General features: G+C 42.6%; 5 protein-coding genes across 5 annotated transcripts; 2 read left to right on the top strand and 3 right to left on the bottom strand.

Annotated features, from left to right (window-relative positions):
* Nucleotides 1–140: 140 nt before the first annotated feature.
* On the bottom strand, nucleotides 141–856 carry LOC124304905 (endocuticle structural glycoprotein SgAbd-8-like). Its single transcript, XM_046763705.1, has 2 exons — nucleotides 807–856; nucleotides 141–625 (listed from the first exon to the last, which is right to left on the bottom strand). The coding sequence occupies exon 2, from the start codon at nucleotides 613–615 to the stop codon at nucleotides 205–207; it is 411 nt and encodes a 136-aa protein (XP_046619661.1). The 5' UTR covers nucleotides 616–625; nucleotides 807–856; the 3' UTR covers nucleotides 141–204.
* Nucleotides 857–2,772: 1,916 nt separating this feature from the next.
* On the bottom strand, nucleotides 2,773–3,433 carry LOC124303443 (endocuticle structural glycoprotein SgAbd-2-like). The gene has a single exon (XM_046760637.1). It carries the CDS (start codon nucleotides 3,377–3,379, stop codon nucleotides 2,969–2,971), a length of 411 nt encoding a protein of 136 aa, XP_046616593.1. The 5' UTR covers nucleotides 3,380–3,433; the 3' UTR covers nucleotides 2,773–2,968.
* A 2,724-nt stretch (nucleotides 3,434–6,157) lies between these two features.
* On the bottom strand, nucleotides 6,158–8,771 carry LOC124300778 (cuticle protein CP14.6-like). The gene is made up of 4 exons (XM_046755160.1): nucleotides 8,619–8,771; nucleotides 7,594–7,727; nucleotides 7,234–7,511; nucleotides 6,158–6,616 (listed from the first exon to the last, which is right to left on the bottom strand). The coding sequence occupies exons 1-4, from the start codon at nucleotides 8,754–8,756 to the stop codon at nucleotides 6,612–6,614; spliced, it is 555 nt and encodes a 184-aa protein (XP_046611116.1). The 5' UTR covers nucleotides 8,757–8,771; the 3' UTR covers nucleotides 6,158–6,611.
* An 8,014-nt stretch (nucleotides 8,772–16,785) lies between these two features.
* LOC124300785 (endocuticle structural glycoprotein SgAbd-1-like) lies at nucleotides 16,786–17,759 on the top strand. The gene is made up of 2 exons (XM_046755174.1): nucleotides 16,786–16,942; nucleotides 17,126–17,759. The coding sequence occupies exons 1-2, from the start codon at nucleotides 16,928–16,930 to the stop codon at nucleotides 17,606–17,608; spliced, it is 498 nt and encodes a 165-aa protein (XP_046611130.1). The 5' UTR covers nucleotides 16,786–16,927; the 3' UTR covers nucleotides 17,609–17,759.
* Nucleotides 17,760–21,029: 3,270 nt separating this feature from the next.
* Nucleotides 21,030–21,903, top strand: LOC124301979 (endocuticle structural protein SgAbd-6-like). Its single transcript, XM_046757700.1, has 2 exons — nucleotides 21,030–21,167; nucleotides 21,310–21,903. The coding sequence occupies exons 1-2, from the start codon at nucleotides 21,156–21,158 to the stop codon at nucleotides 21,700–21,702; spliced, it is 405 nt and encodes a 134-aa protein (XP_046613656.1). The 5' UTR covers nucleotides 21,030–21,155; the 3' UTR covers nucleotides 21,703–21,903.
* The last annotated feature ends 1,883 nt before the right edge of the window (nucleotides 21,904–23,786 follow it).

The raw sequence follows: 23,786 nt of genomic DNA, 5'->3' as shown, positions 1-23,786 counted from the left end.
TTTCACCGACGGAGCTTTTAAACTTGGTGTAATTGTGGGGCCATTCTGTCTTGACAATTCACAAATGGTACCGACAATTCGATCGCCATGGTCGTCAGTCGGAATCTCAAGAACAAGACGATACAACTCGAATACACTTGTTTATAATATTCAATATTCGTTTATTTCGCAACGTTTATTAGCATAAAATTTTCCACCGGGAACCTAAAACTTTCCCTTGGGGCTGGATTCCTCTTTATGAGGGTGGGCAGCGATCCAGTCAAGAGCTCGTTGAATGGCTGCTGGTATTTCCTGAGGTGGTGGCGGCGTGGGCAGGTGAGCTCCCTGAAAATTAGCGCCATTCTCGTCCGCAAACCACTGCAAGTTCAACTTAGTACCATCCGGCGCTGTCCAGGCGGCCGACCCTTGAATCACCTCGGCCTCGTCCTTCTGCCCTGCGTTCTTGAGCGTCCCACTTTCCTGCACCGAAATTCCGTTCGCGGTTTCCCATTTTGAGCTGAAACTACCGTCAGGGCTGATGTCTTGCTCCTGACTGACGATCGCTATCACATCGTTCGGACTGGCAGCCGAAGCTACGGCGACAATTGCAAGGGCTGCTAGAAGGACGCTGTTCATGGTGATTGACCTGTAGCAATGGAAATAAGAAGATGGTAGGTACTGGATTATTCTGTACTCGATGGTTTTCTCTCATGCAAATACGATTTCAAAGATCACCGACGTGACTGCGACTGATTATCTGTTTAGCGTTTATTCCGTTTATATCTATCTATGGCGGATTATCTGCTTGGACCAAAGATGCAACTTACCTGTTACAGATGCTAGTCGGGACTTTGGGAGCAATAGCTGTGAAGTGATGACTGTGTGCCGGTTGCACCCAGCTTTTATAGGCGGTTCAGAATCTCGTTGCAAGACTTGACATATTAATCGAAATGTCAATGAACGCATGGCGTGATACCGGTTCATGCAGATAACGGTAATTTAAAGGCCCCTCCCTGTTCCATGAGATGCAGTAACTACGCGATTCTTCGTACGTGAAGCATGAGGGATACTGTCTCTTTCAGAGGCGATGCATTTAACTTGAAAACTCCATCTCCCGTAATGAGGATGAAATGGAATTCGACTCGAAAGTGAAATTAATCAACTTTCTGTTAATATTTACCTGGTTACGAATTAGGTCACGTCATTCATTTAATGCCATTTTGAATCGAAAAGTTCCGCTCAATGTCTGTTGAAGGACAAACGCATGAAGGACGCAACTGAATTAGCAACATACATAGTTTCACATTTAACAAAAAAAGTTCATTACGCTGAATCCGATTCTCACGAAAAATAGGGTTTAACGCGCCAGATTGTTGATTCCACAAAATATTTCGATGATTAATGATTTTAAATACAGAGTGCGAAATCATTCACGCATCGCACAGTTCATGACTCATTTCTCTTTCTACCGTTATTTCATATGAAAGTATTTTACCGGCTGAAAAGTTGATTCGTTCCGTAGAATCTGATTTCGAAAAGAAAAAGAAAGGTCGACACTGGCAAATACGAGTAAATCGTAGTTGTGTAACATTTGGACCATCTTCCGATTTATGCCGATTGTACTTTCTCAAAGATCTTGAGAACGTTCGAGGAAACGTTGAGCAATTAGTGGGTAGGTGAAGGTTTCTTATTCATTCCGAAGAGCGTAAATTCTTGAATCTTACTTTAGATTAATCGCTATTAAAACTGATTAAAGCTATCTTAACGTCCATCATTGACGAAAAGACGTAACATTTAACTTCAGAAATACACTCCGGGTCTACGCTGAAGAGACAAGTACCCGATTGCGCACTCAATAATTACTCAACATGCGTAACTAAGTCTGCGTGACTTATTCCCCCCTCGATCGCTTCTGGTCGGCGAACTCAGTTATTGCGCGCACGTTTTTCAAAATTCGACGATACAACGAGGGGTAAACAATACTGAAATTATCGACTCGCATAATATAAAGCATGCGTCTACCTATATTAGAGCTATAAATAAACCTAAGGGTGTACAATCGAGCTTCGGTAATTGCATGTAATTTTTGGAGTGAAATTTATGTGCAGCTTAAGACGCGAAGCATAAAGTTGAAGAGTAGGTATAATTTTGGTAGTGCGTAGTTAGATGCGCTCGGTAATTGACTCCCATAGATATTGTACCTAAAAACCAGTTCTTGTGTTTATCTAGACGACGACTGGTTATCAATTAGCATTAGTGAAATTGGCATATGACGTTGCATATTTCGTATACTAATATGGGAGGAGACCGGCTACTTGGTCATTCTAGAGTCTCTCTCGGTATACGAAAAGTGAAACTGACTAATAACTATAAACAGCCACAGAAGAGCTGGCGTTAAATAAGACGAAAAAAGAGTCTGTGGTCAGGAAGGAACTTGATTGTCTCAATCTATCGAATACCAGCTAATTAAAGGTTTGACAAGTTTGACTTCAGCTAGAAACTCAAAGCACACCGATTATCAATCTTTCTGGTATATTTGTCGACGATGATCGATTTCAATCGATACGCAATCGATCCGGTGACAATGGTACCGTCTCAACGTTGTCACCTAACAAAACCACAACGGTGTTCATGTTACGACGTCAAGAGACGAAATGAGTCCCAATACGGGAACGCTACACAAATGAAACGGGTGACTGTCCGATCGAAATATATCGAAGAATATTCGAAGGTTTATGGGAGGGTACGGGTACAAGTGTGGTTATTATACAGTGAAAGTAAAAGAATGTTGTATTCTATGTCAAAAGAGAATTTATTCACAGGAAATTAACATACGAAATGTGTGTATTTGTGTAGATGTGTGTGTTTTCGTGTAAGAGTAGGTGTTGTGTATAGTTAACACAGGTATAGAGAGTAGTCATCAGGTTAACAATTTACTGGGCTTCATCGTAGTGCTCGTACGGAGTTTCTGTCGTCGTGGAGGTTCTCACTAGGGCTTGGGCTTGACGTCCTCTTCGGGGTGAGCCGCGTTCCATTCCAGGCTGCGCTGGATGGCCAGAGGGATTTCTTGTGCTGGAGGGGACGTCGGGAGGTGCTCTCCTTGGAATTCAACACCGTTGGGTCCTGCGATCCATTTCAGGGCGATGGGAATGCCTTCCGGGGAGGTCCAGGTGGCGCTACCTTCGATGACTTGGGCTTCGTCCTTTTGGCCCGCGTTTATCAGACCTCCCTGAGATTGCTGAATGGTTCCGTCGGCGCTCTCGTATGCCGATTTGAATGATCCGTCAGGGTTCACTTCCTGAACCTGGCTCACGATGGGAACAAACTTCTCTTGCTCTCGGACCGCGGCAGCCGAAGCTCCGGCGATCAGGGCGAAGAGGGCGATTATGAACGTGTTCATGTTTGCTGAGTGAACTGTACTGAACACTGGGAACGACTGATACCTTCCATCGTAGACCACCAACCTTTTATACCCAAACTTTGGGAGATAAACTACACGCACACATAAACGCACACGGTCAAACCCGTAAATGTCACCGAATATTTCGACTGACGAGTATACGAGACGAGGCAGACAACTCCCCACTTCTTCGATGCCCGTTTCGTTCAAGAAATAAAAACACGACTAAGAAGCTGCGAGTAAAAAAAAAACGCGTCCAAGTTATATTGATTGAGGATCGCCGATTCCATAACCACCCAGCAAGGTGGTTCATTAGCTCGTCCTGTACCATATCCAGCGGCAAGTTATCTCGCGCTGAAGAATGCAACCCATGTCCGTGTCGAAAGTTAAATATTTTTTCATGGCCAGCAGTCTGGAGCAAATCGGTAGCGTAACTCTCGCTTTCTTCATCGAAGTTAGCGGATACAGCGCTATTCTCTAATCCATCGAATGCCGTAGGGAGTAATATATCGTGATATCACGTTTTCTGTAATCCGTTCCCAATTACTTCCAAAGGCACGAATCGAGAATTGCTCATCGAAACCGGTTCGGCAGCGCTGGGAGAAAGAAACTACTAGTAAAAGATAATCGAACCTGCCACGCATTTAGGATCCTCTGTCTTCTCCGTTGGGCTTAACGGCGCTGGAAATTGCACTATAGGAACAAGGCCGAATACAGTAATAAAAAAATAACAAAATGTTTGCTACACCGCGACGTGAGGTATCTGGAAATTTGGCAATTATAATACTCCTCGCTCAGGCCGGCGAGTCGTAAAATTAACTCATGCTCGCGTCATCGACAGGTTTCCGAAGCAGCGTAGGCTCGCGGTTTCCGAAATTGTCAGGGCGTGGCCTCGGTGCGTTACATGATACCTTAACGATCTAGACTTCAGCCTTTTACTCTCCGCGGTTGCTGTACTCGCAGAAGCTCTTAGCATCAATGAACAGTACTGAAAGGAGAGTAAGATCAAGATCAAGATCACGAGCAAGGCAGGCGTGGCTGTAAGTAGCGTTCTCCGTTTATTCGTCAATCGTTTCGTAACCACATTGCAGGTCGGAGAAATGTAGCATCGCCGGATGCACTAATGTATTATACGAATAACAACGCTCGTTCGTTTCGTCAGAAGCATGCGTATCTCGAGTTTCCGTTCCAACTTGCAGTGAACGTGCTTGACTAGCTGAGCCATCCGATGCCTGGACGAGTGGATGTTACTTTCTAGTGGAAGAAACTCGAGGTACTTCCACGAACGTGTAGGTATACGATGAATACGCCAGAAATTCATATTACACTTCGTGCATTTTCATCTTCAATTTCTCTTCTGTTCCTCTCATCTAAACATCCAGACTTCATCGTCAAGGCTGATGAGTCTCACGACCTGACGACACTTGATTAAAATTCAATCAATTCAACTTTATTATGAAATTTTGGTTCTGTATTACCGAAGGCGTCATGGCTATTCGCGAATCGAACCTTTACAGACGATCGAGAATCAACCGGTTCTGAGGCTGATAATCGTCGGTTGGACCGATTATCGTATCGTGTGAGCGATTTTTACGAAAGTCGTGTATCAAAAACAGTCAAACGCCAGAAATCGCAAGCCAGAAATAAATATCTAACCGGTATTACATCCTGGATGATACTTGCTGATTTTGGCTTGGCGTTCGCAAGACCGAACTAACCGCTCCTAGCCATTATACCATCAGCAAAAAATGGACACCGGACTGATGCACGGACGAACAAAGGATTCTCGACAAAAACACGTTCTGATTACATCTTCACAGGACTTGCCGCCTGTTCCTAGAATCTCATTGTAACTTGAATACAGCGGATTGAATGAATCGCTCAAATTTTATCCCCAAAAGTGTCTTCTGCAGAAAAAAATTCTGGGACTTCTCATTGTCTTTAACTTCAAGCTTTACTTTTAACCTTCTCCTCGGTATATTCGTGACAAGATCGCATTGTGATCAGATTACGCTCGCTTCCTGGTAAATGCAAGCACACGCACCAGGTTTGTGCAACCGAAAGTATGAGGAATGTCTTCGATTAAGGTTAAGGATTGTTTGCATGTTCGCGTCTAGTCGTAGACATTCATAATTATATCAACAGATATACCTAAAATATCTAGGATGACGAAGCACATTTTTCGACGTTCCAGTTGTTTCCTATTCAAATCCTCCACCATTCTTTAACACGCTGCTGATATTCTTCTTCTCCGTGTTATTATTAGTATAATCTCCTCCTCTATGAGTTTTACTTCGATCTTCACCTCAGTTTTTGAATGTCAACCGAAGTCGCCATTCGACTTGTATTCCGTAAGGTATGTATTTATGTATTTAATGATGGGTTTTTTTTTCAACAATTTTAACCGTCAGACGTGAGTCGATTATATTTCGGCGAGAAGACGATGCACTAAAATTTTAATACATCCAAGTCGTCGAACGTTGAATCTTGATATCCCCGGATGACCTTTACACTAGATTGATTTTGGAATGATGTTCATCCTCATTAGCTGAAAACCTACTGTTTAATTTTTTATCATTTGCACGTAGATGACTTTTTTGTAGCAGATATCTTATTCATTATTGCGGAAGAATTCCCCGTGCTCATCTCACACAAAGTATGACATGAATAGTAATTTACCATAATCATGAATTATTAATGAAATTACAATAATGTCAATGCCGAAATACCGACGAGGTTTTTCCAATTCGAATGAGATTAATGAGAATCACGAACCTATTAAGCTTCGAGTATATTCTTTATTTATTTACATGTAAAAAAATCACAATCTAGTAGCACTTGTACCGTTTACAGCGCATCGGTACACCACCATATCGCATGCACCAGTGTACCTACACAGGCACGTAATTTTAATGAACGCAAGACCTGGGCCCGGGCCACGTTCAATTCACGTTTGCGGTTGAGTTGCGTTTTTATTTTTAGGTACGAGTGGTTTTTTTAGTTTCTGTCTTTTTCACGTGTGTGCGTGTGTGTGTTTTTTTTTCTCTAAAAATAGCGTTATGATAAGAAAATTACATGCGTGTAACTGGCTTGCTTTGTTATTTGTATTCTATAGTAAATATGAAACCTAGATCTATTTTTGTAGACGTGTCCAAGGATTGAGTCGGTTGTGTCCGTGGCTAGGTTGACATTTGCTTAGGTCTGGTCCTGTTCGATCAAGGCAGGCTTCAGTTTATCCTGAAGAAGCAGAGAAGAAGCGAAATTACAAAATTTAATTTACGAAATTTTTCATTGTCAAGTATCCCTAATTTAACACGCATCGATCATAGATTGTTCAAATTGATCGAAGCCAGATGTTATCGAAGAGAGAATTATGTGACAGGCTTAGACGCCGTTCCCACGAACGTGGCGAGGCACGGATTATTAGAATTCCAGGCAATTACAGTAAATTCCTGGTTGATATTCGGGGAAACATCGGTATAACGAAGGTGAAAATAACTAGAAAAACAGGTTTTAGAATCTTGGAATTCCTGATTGGACTTTTAAATGTAGTCTTGGCAAGATCACACGTCCAACGAAATCGAAATTTCTTCTCGGTCGACATACGACATTCGTTTACCGATTAAAGCTACTCATGAAAGTGAAGATAATAATTTCGGAATACACTTAAACTTTAATCCAGCCATTAGAATTCAGATTGCGAGCCAACTCTGAGGTGGCCTTTTCACTGGATCACAATCGTGGGATTTCAGATAATCCTCCAAGTTTTAAGGTCTAGCGGAGAGGGGACTCGATAATTCATAAATTGGTTAAAAACAATCCCGTCACCGACTCGTGGCGGGGTAAACGGTCACCTCTTGGGGGCGGTCTGCCCTGACCGCCGTCTTCCTCCTCAGGGTGAGCCGCATTCCATTCAAGAGCCCGGAGGATCTCTGGGGGAATTGGAGGCGCCGTTGGGATGTGGGAACCCTGAGGTTGGTAGCCGTTTTCGTCAGCGATATAGGTGATGCTCACTTGCTGGCCGTCCGGCGCCGTGTACGAGTCGGCGCCCTGGACCACCACAGGAGTTTCGTTGTCGACCTGCTTCGGCTGTCCCGACTCTTGGTGGCTTATGCCGTTGCTGGTCTCGAAGCTGCAAAGTGAATTATTGCCGTCGTACTTCTGGATTCGGTGACGGTTCGTATCAACAAGCTTAACCACGCAGTTTCACTCACTTGTTCACGTAGTTCCCATCGAAATTTACTTCCAGTTGTTGGGCGGTGATGACAGCGTCCTTATCCGATCCACCGGTGGGACGCTGTGGCGCCCCGAAAGTTCGCGTCGCACACAGTGCGACGACCACCAGTACCTTGGAGTCAAAATATCATTCGCGATAGTCTTGTCAACTGTGATTTGTCGAAAACTTGTCGCCTCGAGTACAGAGAGACGCAAGAGACTACTTGAACCACGGAAAAGATGTTACGATGGTTCGGACACCGCGACCCATTGGCGTAATGAGCCCGTTTCTAAGATGTTTCACGATTGGTGTCAGTTATTTTTTTTCTAGGCTTCTTGTAGCGCGCTGCTTGATGGCGTTACGTTAGAAGAGACGAGATTGTGCAATGCAAACTGATGGTTAGGCGTATTAACACAGCAAGGATGACTAGGTCATTTTACCGAGGAAGATTACCGTTGCCACTGGCAGTGGCCATTCTAGACGTTGGACTGCGGCTCGTTCGCGAATAAGATATTTGGTGAGGTCATGCGCAGGGTGAATTGGATCTTGATTTCGCTTTTATTTTAGGCCGTGAAATAAATCGTTTGGGCAAGATTCGGAGGAACCAAGTTATGTTTTCATGGTCACTTAACGCTCGTATCGTACCGTTAATCACTTCGCAATGACACTTAAGTTCGCACTTAAAAGCAAAGCAAACTTTGTGAGTGTTCAGTGTTGAGGCTGACGCTAAGAGTGGCAAATACGAAACCAGGAAGCAGTTTCATGGGCATTTTCAAGCTAATTGCGTCGATATCATGTTTTCTCTGTTCGAGTATCGGAGCACGTTAAGACTGTTTTTGTAGGATCGGTAGAAGCGTTGTAAAACCAAAGGAGCCACGATAACCGCAAAAAGAATATTTTACATGGTCTTCGAGCAACGTATCTCAGAGTCGGTATAATTTTTCGCGTTCAAGCTACTTAATTTTCGTTTCTGGATCATCACGATCGAAAGGGTATACGCACGATGGTTTTTGCAGGACTTACCTGAACAGTGTACATAGTATCGTAGTATCTTAGTAGGAAGGACTCGACTTGCAGTTGGTTTTGTACTTGTGATTCTTGTTCGGAGCGAAGGCTCTTATATACGCTGGCTATGCAACTTGGTGCAGTGAAAGGGGTCATCCCTGCCGCTGCACAATGCACTTCTTCTGACCGACGCATCATCGAACTGATGCACTTCGAACCCCGTAAAATCTCGCTTGAGATGATTTGACCCCTGAGTCCAACGTCGCAAGGCTTTGACTCGGACTCCGCGGTGGTCCAGGACCCGAAACGCGGGTCCTAGTTCCGAATTACGAGCAAGTTCGAAGGTGTATTTCGAAGAAACTGGCGATGTTCATACCGCAGCAGCGGAGAGGATGCCTGCTCGCATCATCGTCGACAATAGACCGCTGACGTTTGATGCTGAAAACGCAATGTCTAGGTCAAACTGTTCCATTGGCGGTAAGTTTCTCAGGGTGTGGTTCATCCAATTGCAGTTACGGACCTCGGTTAGCCTTGATCTCTCATTCTTCTTCCTACGGTAACTTTACGCTTGCAGTGTCGAAGCCATGATGTCGCTAATTCGCTTTACCACAGGCTCTAGGATTTCAGGATTGAACCAAGGATTGCAGATGAATTCCAACGTGGTTTCGGCATCGGAAAGGTCACCTCGAGTCTGATTGTTTAAAGGGGAATGTATTTATATATAACTGGGTGGAAACCCTGAGACGATTCGACAATGCAAGATTGTCTGCAAGTTCCATTCCGTTTTGCAAGCAAACATTTGCTGTAAGTCGGTGCATTCGACGTTTTACGGCCGCGTCTTTCATCCGTGCGATTTATGTCTCAATAGGCAGTGGTCCATTAGGATGCAAACTCATCTTGCGGGGGACTGTACCGCCATTATGAACGAATCATATTGCCACTAAGCTACACTAAGAGTAGAGTAGCCGGTATGAGTGGTACGACTTTGCAAAACGATGCACAGCTGCTTTGCAGCCAAGAGTCGGCGGACGGGTGGCTTCGCATCCCGTATTCGTCCTTTAGAGTTGCTTGTCGAGTTGCATAATCATATTTAATAACTGCACTGAAGTGCGGTGGATAGCTGTCTTCGTCGGCTCATGCTGCTTCGCAGTTAACACACGAGGAGGAATCTCAACTCTCGCTACAAGTCTGAAATTTCATCGATAGAAAACGTCGTCGTAGTGATAATTTGTTTCTCTTTTACGGTCGTTTTACGATTGGATAAATTTCATCCTTCTACCGAAATCGTGACGTTATTTGTATCCTCCGTTTTGAAATTTAGCGACATTTGAGACACTGAGATCTGCTGACGCAACGACGAAGTCGCATGATTTTTTCACAATTATGCATGGATAGGGGGGTGGGAGTAAGCCTTCGAAGAAAATTACGCTCTTGAGGTTATTTTGTAGTGACGTGGGTGGGCGTTTATCGCTGTGAATTTAATATGCGGGGTATAATTTCTCAAGTGCTGAAAATATTTTCTACGCGGAGGTAAAATGTTGATTGCGCAACGTCTAGTGCAAATAACTAACCTTTATCCCTTCCCAGAGCTTATCCCTGTCACGATGGCACGCCTAGAAAACAATCCATCCAGACTCATCTTTTTGCTTCGAATCACTCTTCTTTCTCTTCCCCTTGTCATGCGATTCGTAAAGTCATGCAGGTGATTCGTGGCAAAGAATTCTCGCGGCTCGACTGCGTTGCAGCGTTCGCGATTCAATTACTCTTGTTTTTAAAACCACACTTCCATTAGGATTATCATTTCCGTTTGTTTCCAAGGCTTTCGGCTTCCATCAAATATACTAAATATTAGCCACGATGACATATGAATGCGCAGAAACCAACCACATAACTGATTATTCATGAAAAAGACCTTCACATTCTGGTTATAAGGAAGCGATGAGAGTGATCAATTTGTTTATATATAAATCAGGATTACCGAAGTGTTTTATTGCGACATCTATATTAGGATACGCTTTGGCACAGCAAGAGACAAAGAAAAAAACAAGAAAAAAAGAATACCAAAAATTTTGGGGCCGTATAATTTAACGAACCCCACCGATGGGAGATGACGTGTGATTAACCAACGCGTATCTAATATGGTAATTTGTCATTTTAACCATTTTGGTCACGTACGGTAATAATCGCCAATTAACAATGTGATTAATTGAATCTGTGGGCAATTTTCTCAACTCAAGTTTGCTCTCAACCAAACGGAAGCGCGAAAACTTTCGACCATACCTGTACTCCGTAAACCTGCATGCATATAAGACGCGCATGACTAACATCCGCCTGCCGATGGGTTTATGAAATATTATACGTCATCTATATGCGATTGTATAAGGTCGCGGCTGCAGCATCGACGGAAAAATCTTCAGTAGTTATTAATGAAAAATTCAAGTGGTCGAGTTAATTTATGCGCTGGATGCGTCTATACTCCGGGAGGTAAATGGCAGATGCTGAACCGACTCGTTGCCACGTTTTACGGCGAGGGAAATCATCTTCGCAAATGCGCGACCATCTGCAGGGCGTCGGCGTTGCGGAATGCGCGGATGAAATTACGCCGACACAGATGCGTTTGCCGATTGATTTCCAGTTTCCATTGCGATTTGACTCGCCGATTATTGGACGTTGCATATAATCTCCGTGTTCTTTGGAAGCTTTAATATCAAGGACCTCGTCATTAGCATTGATTGCCAAATTTTCAACATTCAGCCAAAATGACACGTGCCGGTATAAGTTCCGGAAATATCGAACGCAACAGATAGATATACCACGTGTTTCGCTGGACACAAACGTCCTTCGGCACTAAAACAAATCTCCACGGGCACATTTTTTCACCGTATACATAGGCTTGTGGTACCGGAGACTCGAGTGGAAGAGCAAATAACTTACGTCATTGTCCATCCAAAGCGTAGTTCAAGAAATTATCAACACCGAAAGAAATGTAAGTCTGTAACAGGTATGTAACAATTATTGTATAAGTAGGTAACTATACTAATAGACTGCAACCTCAGAGCCAGCTCAAGTCAGAGTACGATAATTACTGTTTCGAACACTCAAGTAGGTATGTTTCACATTTTTGCGTACTTAGAAAACTCTCCGAATTCTTTTCTGTTTTTATATCGGGGCAAGTTTACCAAAAACATCAAAATTCTGAACCTCCAATTCTTCGATCACGAGTTCACTTACCCTCAGAGATTAATGCATACGGGAAAACGTTGTCAAAATTCAAAAATCTCTACCGATCGAATCGTTTCACGGTTGTAGTCACATTCCATAGAGAATCTCATGCGGAGAAGCAGACAGAAATTTCCTTACCTTTATTATAGTCTGAACGCTGGCTTGAATTGCGCCAAGAGAACTAGGATTTCGACACTGCAGTTTCAGGAAGAGTTTTTTCGCAATCAAAATTAGTGATTATCCACTTCAATATTCCTAGACTACGTGAAGTCTCTTTATACTTGTAAAATTGATCACCGTGTACAACAGTCACATTTCGTTCGTTGTCCGTTTACGACAATACGCTTGACTGGAAATTGAATTTTAAACACATTATAATGGCTCGAGGTCCGTTTCAAGGGTCATGTTATTAGCGGTGCGTGCAGACGTTCATCCATCCGCAACTGTATAACAATTAAGTATGTTTTCAAAAAAATATTATTCTACACAAATTTCATGAGTCATCTTATTTTTAGAGCATCCATCCGAAATTCATCTCGCGTGCGTGTGGCTCAATAACAAAAAGTCTATCCAAGGGTCATTGATACCTCATGATTCTTTGACCGTGAACACTAACGAGAAACAAAGTAGCAGAAAATAATTCTCGCTCTCGATGGCCACGTGCGAGTGGAAAAATTCCTTGCTAATTATGCAAAATACCGGTATCGCCTAGAATTTTTCTTGCGAAAGTTTCAGAGGAACAGACCGAACGCTTCGAAATATTTCATTCTATTTGGAATCGAGTTCGCACCGTTGCAAACCGAGAACATATTGCTCACATTGATACGTGATCGAAGGTCACTGACAATGCATCGCATCCAGGAGTTCTACATCGGATGGCTTGTGCAATTTTCCTCTCAAACGTTTAGCGAGTGACAGTGCAAATGCCTGGTATTTCCGTTCAAAGTAAATCCCACCCTACGGTAGAAATAGAACGAAGCACCGAAAGCCTTGTCAAAGTCCATCAAACTTGCAAATTAGCGTCCCGATTCCGTGCATGTTACACCCCTGCAGTGATTGCATAATAAAAAATGTTCCCCAGTAGTCGGTACGAACAAACATTGACATTATCCAGCAGCGAAGCGAATTTGACATTCAAATTCTCGCGCTCTCGCGAAAATCTTTTACAACTGGTATTCGAACACTTATGATTCTGTGGTAAAACCGCAGTTTAGAACAGTTAGACTCGCAAGCTCGATGCCAATTCTACGAAATATTTATCGTCTCCGTAAGCGGTAAAAGCTTCGTGCGACTAGGATGCAGTAATCAGGGTAAAGTTTTTTCAACTATTTTCGCAGGGGGGTGTGAAGACTTCGGGAAATTCGAGGCTGGCACCTGGGGATAATGGCACGTCGCGTTAGAGACGTTCGTGAAAGGTTAGTCAACGGGTTCCGAGGATGTATATACGCGGTGTAAAACAAATGCCACCGTCGTCCCATACAAACGCGAGTCAACCCATTGTTCTCTTCTTCTCCTCCAGCTCTCTGCCCTTCCATGCAGACTCCATTCATCCTCATCCTTTTACCGTGCACGACCTTACAATGAGCCGACGAGAGCAATTCGAGAGAATCAGCAGTGTAGGCATGGTGAAGAACAGGGTTCGTTACTTCGACCTAGAATTCCGAGTAGTTGGTACTTCATTCAGCCGTTGATGCCGTGGAGCTTCTCGGATTCATTAGATCGAGTAACGCGTACCATGAAAGTAGCTTTTATTCGCCAGGCGCATAACTCTTTTACCAAATAAAACGATCACTTTAAACACAACAGGCCGTGTAATATCGGACAGTTTACCGCAGGCTATTACGATATGAAAATAAGAACGTGTTCGTTCGCATCGGTTAAACGTTTCTACTCGATAATCAAGATGGCCCTTTAACGATTTTGGCCTTGTGAAATTTTCTTTGATCATGCGAAATTACCCTTCACTCGCAGCGTTGAATGAGTACACCATCGAAATTCTTCGCAAGCTCACCTTTCGATCGTTTCGAGCATGAGGATTAAGATCACTGAAAGATTTACAGGGTGGGTTAACTGTGTCAACTCTGTGCATAGATCATCCCGTCGAACGATTGCATCTCCGATACCGAGACTATGAATTTGAATGCTGAGGGAAGTTAAGATAAAGCTTGCCCTTCGTTAATTGGCTTTTGTGCTTGATATGCGGGTGAGCCCGCAAATGAATAACTCCCGAGAGGTAGACTGGTCTAGTTCACCGACACGCGGTTAACTTCGTTGCGCAATGCGCGGTACGTTCACCTCGCATCGTTGTCTCTCGGCCGTTGCCTTTCCTCGTTGGTATTAGCAGTTCTGCCCATGCCTCTACAATATGTACCTACTACACATCCCATTCAACATGGATTTGTAACGGTATTAGTGTACCGCTTGCAATCCTGCCTGGAAATAGCAGAGCTCGCTCAGACCTTGAGACAGTTCGCTTTCAAGACTAGGTGAACTACTGTTTAACATTGATCCAGATCTCACGGAGGTTATATAATTCCTATCCAGAATAACCGTGAAAGTCACGACTCTTTACCGTTGGTCGAGATTTTCTTCACCTATTCATTGATGGGGCATTGAAGAGCAGAGACGGTATCGAGCAGTGTTGGACCACTGCCTGGTTACAATTCGTAATTAATTTCGTTGTAATTATAAATTACACGTATGATTTGTGAGTAGAGAAGAAAAAGTACAAATTACACTCGCACTTTCCAATCAGAAAGTAATGAGTTACATATTACATAAGTATTTTATAATTAGAAAGATTTAGACCACAAATTATACTTGTCTTCTGTTATTAGAATCATTACACTGCTGTAATTGTAAATAAAAGGATAATTTCTAATTTTTAACCGACTAATAATGGTGTTGCCCGAAACTGGTTTATATCAAGTGAAAACGGTTACTTTTTCAAATGAGGAATTTTTTCTTCATCACTATGTACTTCGTGTTACTGACTTTTTAAAAGATAAAGTTTTCACGAACTATCGGCCCCAGCTGGTATTCGTGGAATTTGGGAAAAACTCGAAGCTTATCGACTCTGAAAAGTCTCTTCACAAAGTACAAGACGCTTCAGCGATGCCATTTACAAGATATCACAAGTGACCTACTCATCGTAAAGTGCCGCAGGTGCACAAGGTCGCCAAAAAAGTGGTACCGCAAATGAGGTAAGTTATTTAATACCCGTGGTGACGTGATTATAATTTTTTTGTTTTATTTACTTTTTCTCGTGTGGTTTTTTGGGTTTTTTCCTACTATAAGAACTAAAAATAGTACTACACACGCTGGTAAGCGGTTGTCCGAAATACACGAATGAAACAGTATCAAAGACAAACAGCGTAATACTCACAAGATTATGTTTTAATATTTGCTTGACTAATGGCATGTCAACGGATTTGTTATTTATGTTGTAACGCTGGGTGAGATCCCAAGCATCGATTATAAGCGAAACGCCTTAAAGTCTGGCGAAATCATCTCTTCTCAACTTGCCAATTTTTCGGACACATTCAATGAAAAATTGCTGATCGTAGCGGGCGAGCTGCTCGATAACCGAAGTCACTTTGACCAGCAAATCACAGAGACAGTATAGGTTGCACGATTGATTAAGTGATCGCAAAAAATTTCAGTATTCATTGTTTAAAGTCGATGTGTTAATTTACAGCACCGCACCCGATTTAATTTGATCTATCTCAAGAGTTGTCGTTTATTTCAAAAGAATTCAAGCAAACTCTATGAATAGAATTTTGGTTATGCTGTACACATTTGAATTTTATGCCACTGTAAAAAATTGGTGGATTTTTGAAAATTTACCGTATACTTTGCATAGCTATAATATTTAACCACAAATAACGCTATGAATTCTTTGTGTGGTTAGCGATTGTAATTAGCGAATTGCTGAAATATTTAAGCTATAGACTCTTTTACGCTTTTTGTTGCGTTGATTTGCTTTACGCTAAGAATTGAATACCACTGGCGAATATTCTTCGATTTTTAAACCTCTGTAAACTTACGTTGGAGTATTATTTATATTTAGCCTTCTCTTCACGCTGAATTAGGAGGTATCCGATTTTTTTATTGTTTATGTGACTGCAATATTGGGATACGTTGGATACGTGCATAATACATCGCGTCTGCATAAGATTAGATCATCAGAGGTGCAGCTGAGGCCAGACTTCGTGTTCTTTGTCGGAATACAAATTACGGATTCAAAGAAAGAAGTTGATTTCACGAGGTTACTTTTTTTTACTCACACCGTTGCAGCGTGGTTCTCAGTCACCGAATTCACTCCAAAGTCAACTCTAGTCACCCATTCATATCGCCTATGGTCCTGGTGCAGAATCCAATTAGATAACTTCCTATCTCTTTTGGCTACGAATATTGATTTTAGGTAGAACATTTCGTTAGAGCTGTGAACAGGCAAGACTGTAATCCGTAACGATATATCAGCAGTTGATATGTGTTTGTAAGTGAAAATATGCTGTATGAACATATGGGAGTTATTAAACTTTGTAACCAGAACCGTCCGGTCAGTTACGCATTTGAAATTTTTTTAAACTAGCCGGCCTGTAAAATTGATTCTGCATTATCAAAATGCATTATTCGTTTGTTTGTAGGATAAGTGCTGGGGCCCAATTCTTCCTTATCCCCCGGTTGCATATAAATTCGGAGGCCATGCTCAAGGTACCCTCAAAAGTAACTTGACATCCACAAACAAAGCTAAGAGAATACTAATGAAGATCGAAAGTCACAAAGTTTATTATCAACACAGCGACTTCGCCGAAATCGTTTGTTAGCTTAGCATACATTATATACGGCACACTATCGACTAACTTATGCATCGTTTTGTCGCGAGAATTATGTGTCGATCATCGTGTTTGCTTCAAAAATTAATTCTCAGTGTTGTATTGATTTAGAGACGAAGTGTTCGCGGACAGAGCAATTGGTAACCTCGCAATGGAGAATACCTGATTACAAATCTTACCAGCAGGATTGGTGGGGTGTCGAATTTGTAGTATAAATACTGCGAGAGTATCGTCAAAAGGCAGTAATTGTCCTACCAGCAATCAGCCATGAACACACGTGCAGTAAGTCCTTCTTCCAATAACTTTTATTTCAACATCGTCAATCAGTCTCCATTCAATCCTAATCAGGCACCATCGATCCATCCTCTCGCGCCTCCTCTACTGTCTCGCATTATCTTTAATAAATTTCTGCGCGTTTCGACGCAATTTACCAACAAAATAAATCACACTCTACTCCCCATTCAGGTCCTCGTCTTCTTCGCCTTCGTGGCCAGCGTCTTTGCTGCTCCAGCCGCCGAGCCAGCTGCCGCTCCAGTTCCCGAACCAGCCGCCGTTCCAGCCCCCGTTGTGTCGGCGGCGCAAAGATCATCCCCTGCAGTTGACCCTAAGGAGCCGATTGCCATCATCAGTCAGGAGTCCGAAGTCAACCCGGACGGAACTTTCGTCAACAAATACGAAACAGCAAACGGGATTTCCGTCTCGGAGGAAAGCAGCTTGAAGACTTTAGAGGAGGGTGAAGTTGTCCAGGTGGTCAAGGGTTCCATCTCGTATCCATCCCCCGACGGAACCATCATCGAGACGATCTACACCGCCGATGAGAACGGCTTCCATCCTTCCGGCGATCACCTTCCCGTCGCCCCAGAGACCCCAGCCTACATCTTGAAGTCCCTGGAATGGTCCGCTGCCCACCCGGAAGAAGACGTGGAGGAGGTTGAGAAGAAGCTGTAAAGTGTTCGTGTTCCACGTTCTCACTCTGGCCAACAGTTTACTCTCCAAATATCCCTGACAGTCCTAACGTTCTGGCTTCTGCGAAGCCGCTTCTGTATATTAATCACCTTTTTCACTTGAATAAAGTTTCGCACGCTATTGATTAACGGCATATAGTAGAGGAAATTCGTTTACAAGTACCAAGAAACCTTACCAGTACCCAAATTAGTACAGCGAAATTGCGTTGCGATTGTTTGAGCTCGTAACGGAGCCTTGAGTCCTCGTCGTCCAATTGTCTGCTCACCGGCAGCTTATTATCTACACACGCCTGCAGGGAGCGTGAATTTCTCGCAGATTTACGAATGCAAATTCCTTATTGTTCGAGGATCGGAAGTTGCAGTATCCAAGTAGAACGTTTGCGTTGTGCAACTCGTCGCTGGGTTGGCATGATGGTAACGCGTCTTGCTTAAGGCGAAACGAACAGGGAGCTGCGTATTCAGGGTAAAAAACAGGTTAAGTAGCAATGAATAATAATAGCCATTTGCTTTACGGCAATTGTTGCTTTCTCCGTTTTTTACGTTTACGCTTGCAACTCTCGGTATGTCGTATGATTTTCAGCACTTCATCGTAGGTATAGCGAGAAATTTTTTATAAATCTGGCTTATTTCTCATTTTTCAATTTTAAGACACTTGGGAATTTCGATGATCACAGTCAGAGCTCATTATTGCTCTGCTCGTGTTACGTGTTATTGTTTAGTTTCACAGTTCTCGTATGCAATTTGTGACGTAAGTTTAAACACGTATTCACTCTCTTCTCGATGAGAGATTGAAAGTTATCCGTAAATCTATGTCACGAGGATCAACGATCCTCTTACCACTGCCCGAGGAGGTTGTCTGGCACGGTGCCACCATTTTTCTCATTTGTACTCAGTCGTCCGCGTAATGTACATACGTAAGCGTGAAAAACAAGATGGGGGGGGGCGATTTTTAATTTTAGCCAACGGTAACCCGCGCCGCGGATAATGCTCGCATAGCTTCTGCATGAAAATGCGAATACGCGGGTATATGCAAGGAATTAATTTCGTCTAGAGTCCTTGACGATATTCATTACTGCAACTCACGGCCGCGCGTACTTGCAGGCCCGAATAAAAGCGATATCAATTACCGGCTGTTCCCGCATAAAATACGGAATTGCAGACGGCTTACACATTCGTACAATGTACGAACATGCGAATATTGAAACGTGAGTAGATTTCGCAGCCGAGATGCCGGCTCGTGACGAGGTCGAATCTAAACCCAGAGATCTTTCGGGACTCTGTACATCTACCACTGCAGAGGTTTTCCAAAATCTGCGCGAATTGTTTATCGGGAAGGTATAACTTTTGGGTCACGATCGTTCCTTTCGTAATCATTTTCTTTGGAACGCTTGTCACGAAAGGGGCAGAAACTGTTCTTTTTGTTGAAATACAAAAAATTCCGACTTTGTTCCACCGTATCGTTGGTTTCTTACTACATACATGCACTAGCTTTTATACCGAGGAGGCGGTCTCTTTTCAAGAAATCTTTCAGATTTATAACAAGTTATTTTAATGGTGAACTACTCGTTCCGTGCCAAGTGCAAGACAACAATCCACAATTTAGGTAGCAACTCGTATCCACACCTCTGACCCTGAAACGCGTCACGAGATGAAATCACGAAATTAACTCACAATGCAGCACTAAGCACCAAAGTTCCTGATCTCAGACTAGTTGCAGAACCCAGTAAATAACTGTCTCGAAGCGGCATTTACGGCCAAGAAATTGATTTTCGTTTTTTTGCGTAATTGTACACTTTTGTCTCTCCTCTGAATAGATTTGTGTCGATCTTGTCCGTAAAAAAATTTTCAGTCATGTATTGACCTTTGTAGTGACCTTTGATTCGTATGAGTCTGCATATTGAAACTATTTGAGAATTTAAACTTTGAATTAATTTTTCTTCACTTTTGATTTTTCACACTTGCGCGTTTCTCCTACAGTTTCTGACCGATTCACCTGAAATTTTCACACGTTGTTTGTTTTTTAAGTATTCTTTATTTAACGAGGCAAATTTACTCTAAAAAATACGAGAAATGCATACCTAAAACCTATAAATTTTTTAACACTTTGACTGTATGAGAAAAAAAATAACTAAAATACCCACGAACTTCCTAAAATTCCTGTAAATGCCCCATTAATTGAATCGGTCGTTTGAAGGAGCTTGTTCGATAAAGTTTTTCCGTTTTTTTCGCGACAAATCCATACTTCAGCAGTTGGTTTGACACTGCGTTTCAAATGCAGTTGACGCAATTAAGATAGTACCCGAATGATTGTTCACCGATTGAGCAATACAATTTTTTTCGATCACTCAGATGTAAGTTCGTTGCTTTAATTCACGGTGTATATTGAAATTGTGCCTTCGTATGAAATCCAGAACTCTCAAGTTCATTTGAGGTCGCAGTAGGGATTTACATAAGTCTTCAAATGTCATCTAATTTGGTTTTTCCTGATAACTCGGAGCTAATTAGAATAGGTATTTGATTGATAGCTTATAAATATGGGGCCACTGACCTTGTCCATTGATAGTTTACAAAGTTCACAGAATAGGAGGTAATGTAATGAAATGTGATAATGATTTTCTTCAGTGGTCGAGCGTAAAATTGAACGGATGTACTATTATTTTCGAATAATTTTTCACGCTTATTTATTAGTGTAAATGGAAACTCATAAATACCAATTTCAATCTTTCATGTAGTTGCAGTGAAAGGGAAATTTCTTTTTATATATTATAACAATAGTAATATATATTCACGAAAAGAGTTAAAACGCAATATTGTTTCGATTTTTCAGTTTCCGCGGTATCAGTTCAACAGATCACAGAACAAAAATGTGTTACTTCTGTCCCAAAAGGAATGAATTTTTATGACAAGGTACGTACCGAGTGCTCTGATATTTGTTGTATTTTGTTTTCTCAGAGCGTGTAAATTAAAATATTCGTTTAAAACGGTAATGAAATAAAGTAAACAAAGATAGATGCTCAAGACTAGACAACCGGTAACTTTTATCGAAATCCGATAGGCGGGGTAAAGATTTTCATTTACATTCCAGTTTCGTGGAATGTAACTCGATGCCAATGCGCGTACAATCTTGAAACGCGATTAGATTAACAGAAAAAAGGTAAAACAGCGTTGTGTAATAAAGTGAATTGAAGTAGATAAAAGCGTCGCATTGCCCGAATGAAATTTGAGCAACGCCAAGCTACATCCGCGGTACGGAATGGTACATAAGTATTGATAATAGTCGGGATAAAAAATTCCTTGGAAAGATCTTCGTAGGCAAGGTTATCGGACACCGTGCTTCGGAGTAAATGCATCGGTGTTAGGGTATTCCGACACTCAAGAATGGAGCAATGCTAATTATCACGAGCATTAGAGGAATTAGGGAGCCACACATTTTGGTGGGGGTTGCCTTATATGATGCCCTGTCTTGGTAGTTTCAAGCAACACGTCAATAACCGAGTGCCCGAGTAACTCGTCGATTGAACACCAGCAGCATGAACACCGTCGTGAGTAGAAAGATAAATTTCTCACAGTTTTCACGATAAAATTCATCACTGATTTGAATCTCGCAAAGAAATTAGTAAAATCATTTCCCATTCGTACACACTCCCCGTCAAGTCTCAATCAATACCCGTTTTCCCCCCACAGCTTTTCACCCTTTTCGCCATAATGGCGGTCACCGTCGCCGAAGTTGCTGACCCGACGGCGACTCCGATCGCTATTCTGAGCCAATCCCAGTCCATGGAGTCCGACGGCAGCTTCAAGTCCGAGTTCAAAACGGCCAACGGAATCTCGGAACGAGTCGAAGGCATAGTGAAGAAGATCGCCGACGGTAGCGACGTCACGGTTGTACGCGGCTCCGTCACCTGGGTCGACAAAGACGGCAAAACCAAAACGTTCACCTACGTCGCTGACGAAAACGGATATCGGCCCGAGGCTGACTTCTTCCCGACAACGCCGCCGGTGCCTCTTGCCATTGCGAGAGCCATCGAATGGGCCAAGACTCATCCCGAGAGCACCACGATTGAGAGCGAGGAGTGAGGCGTCGTCTGTGCGGGGCGGAAATCGCCCAGCGGACTTACTTCAGTAACATCTAAGTTCATGATTGCTTCTTTTTCATTTTTTTTTTTTTTTTTTTCTTCCTTTCTTTCTTAGCTTAGAAGTTTTTCTGTACGTGCCATGTACTAATATACCTACCGAACGATTTAACTAATTTGAAACAAATAAAAGTTTGTTTTTTTTTGTACTAAAAAATACGCTGTACGAATACTGATATCGTTATTATAATAACCGTGCTTGCCACGCCTTCTTTTAGAAACCGAATAATAGTTTCTCGGTATTTTATACACCGTAGTTGATGGCTGTTTCATCTGGTCATTTTCAAGCCTGCAGGGGTCAAATATTAGTGATTAACCTCGGTCTTGTAGGAAATAAAAATTTTCGTATTTCGAAAACACAAGTTGCTCGAGCAGTTTGAAATTTTCGCCTTGTTTGCTAGTTGGGAGACGAATCTTGTTACGCTAGTTATGCAACTATCGCCAGTGGGTGTTTGTCCTTTTAATTAGCGTTAGACTCCGCGTACGAATAGAACGAGTAGCAGTAGCTGGTAGCTGCTTGAATCTAGGTCAAGATTTATGTTTTCCTAATTAGTGAAGAGAGAAGCAGAAAATAATGAAATATCAAGAATGTTTAACGTGATGAACAACAAAGTTTCCAAGCCGTGTCAACAGCCTGCGTTCTTCGACCCAGAACACTAGTCGGGGAAAAAGAAAAATAGGATAGGAACAAGGCGATAGACTTACCCGCGTTGTGCCGTCTGTGCTTGCAATCGGCGATAAGTCTGAAAAACTGTTAAGCGCAATTAGGAGTTTTTGTGTAATATCAACGTTCGAGACGATGCTATAGGTGGGCCTTGGCTCTGTTTACCAAACTTTCACTCGGGTGGCTCTGCTCATAATCAGAAACGTTCATTTGGTACGTGCGTACTTTGATCCTCGGCTGTAGCTCACGGGTCCAAAGCGAAGATCGTCCTTCCGATGCGATCGAGCGACGCGTTGACAAGATTCAAACATTTTTCTTTTCCTGAAATCCGATTGTTCCTTCGATGTGGGAAAAGACATTCATTGTCACACAGCTGAGAAGTTTCTAATCTGTAAAAGGATGTTGACATAGTGCGCACATCACTGACTCGACAAATTCAACTTGACGATTGCAAACGGTAGACAGCATTTCGAATTTTGAATTAACTCACCGCAGTGTTCGGAGTACGATCCGATGTACAGAGTCTGCGTACGGAAACAAGTTTTTCGAAAATGGTAATGTCGAGCCTTTTCAGTCGTCGGCTGACAAGAGATTCTTCTTTCGTGTTTCGCATCACTTACAGACGCTATGATGGAATTCTAAAATTTCTCCTTGGCGATGTTTAACTCCTGTCATCGTCAAGGATACCTGCCGTTTATTTACACTTGTGTAGTGATTACTCGGTAGGAAACAACTGGCGGACAGTATAAGTCGCTTACCTAATTCCTTGTATCAACTCTGCCCCATTTGCGTGTATGCTCATGTTAACAACGTGGCAAGTGCGATAACGGGATAATGGGTTCACTTATCGAGCCGGCCAAAAACTGGCCATCAATAAGACACAAAAGTTCGAACGAAATAAATCAATTAATAATCCCAGCATGTCGAGTTCGCGTAAAAATCCTGACATCACTGTGCAATTAATTCGTGATCCACGACGTGGGTTAGACATAATCCTTCGTCATATTTCGCCTCGATGAATGTTATTTCTCCTCTTGTGACACGAGGCAATAAATCCGCGAGATGCAATGCAGCTTTTGTACGAGGCAAACGCCTCCCGGTGCAAAAACACTCGATGCAGCAAGAACTGCTCTCTTCGTACGAGGTCTTCGTGATTTTCTGATTCTAGTTGTAACAGGAACCCCGTTGCGTCTCGCGCGTTGGTATTTCCTGTCGGAGGAATACTCGCGGAGAGAAATGAAAAATGTTTCCTACCGCAACGACAGAATTCCTACAATGGAAGTGCCTGTCTCGAAGAAGCGCGCGACTTACAGGCGTGGCGGAGATCATATTTTGTTTTAAATGTATCTCAGCTACATACTTAC

Source organism: Neodiprion virginianus, chromosome 1 (assembly GCF_021901495.1).
Source record: "Neodiprion virginianus isolate iyNeoVirg1 chromosome 1, iyNeoVirg1.1, whole genome shotgun sequence".
NCBI classification, from domain to species: domain Eukaryota; kingdom Metazoa; phylum Arthropoda; class Insecta; order Hymenoptera; family Diprionidae; genus Neodiprion; species Neodiprion virginianus.
This window is presented reverse-complemented; position numbering and strand designations above follow the sequence as displayed.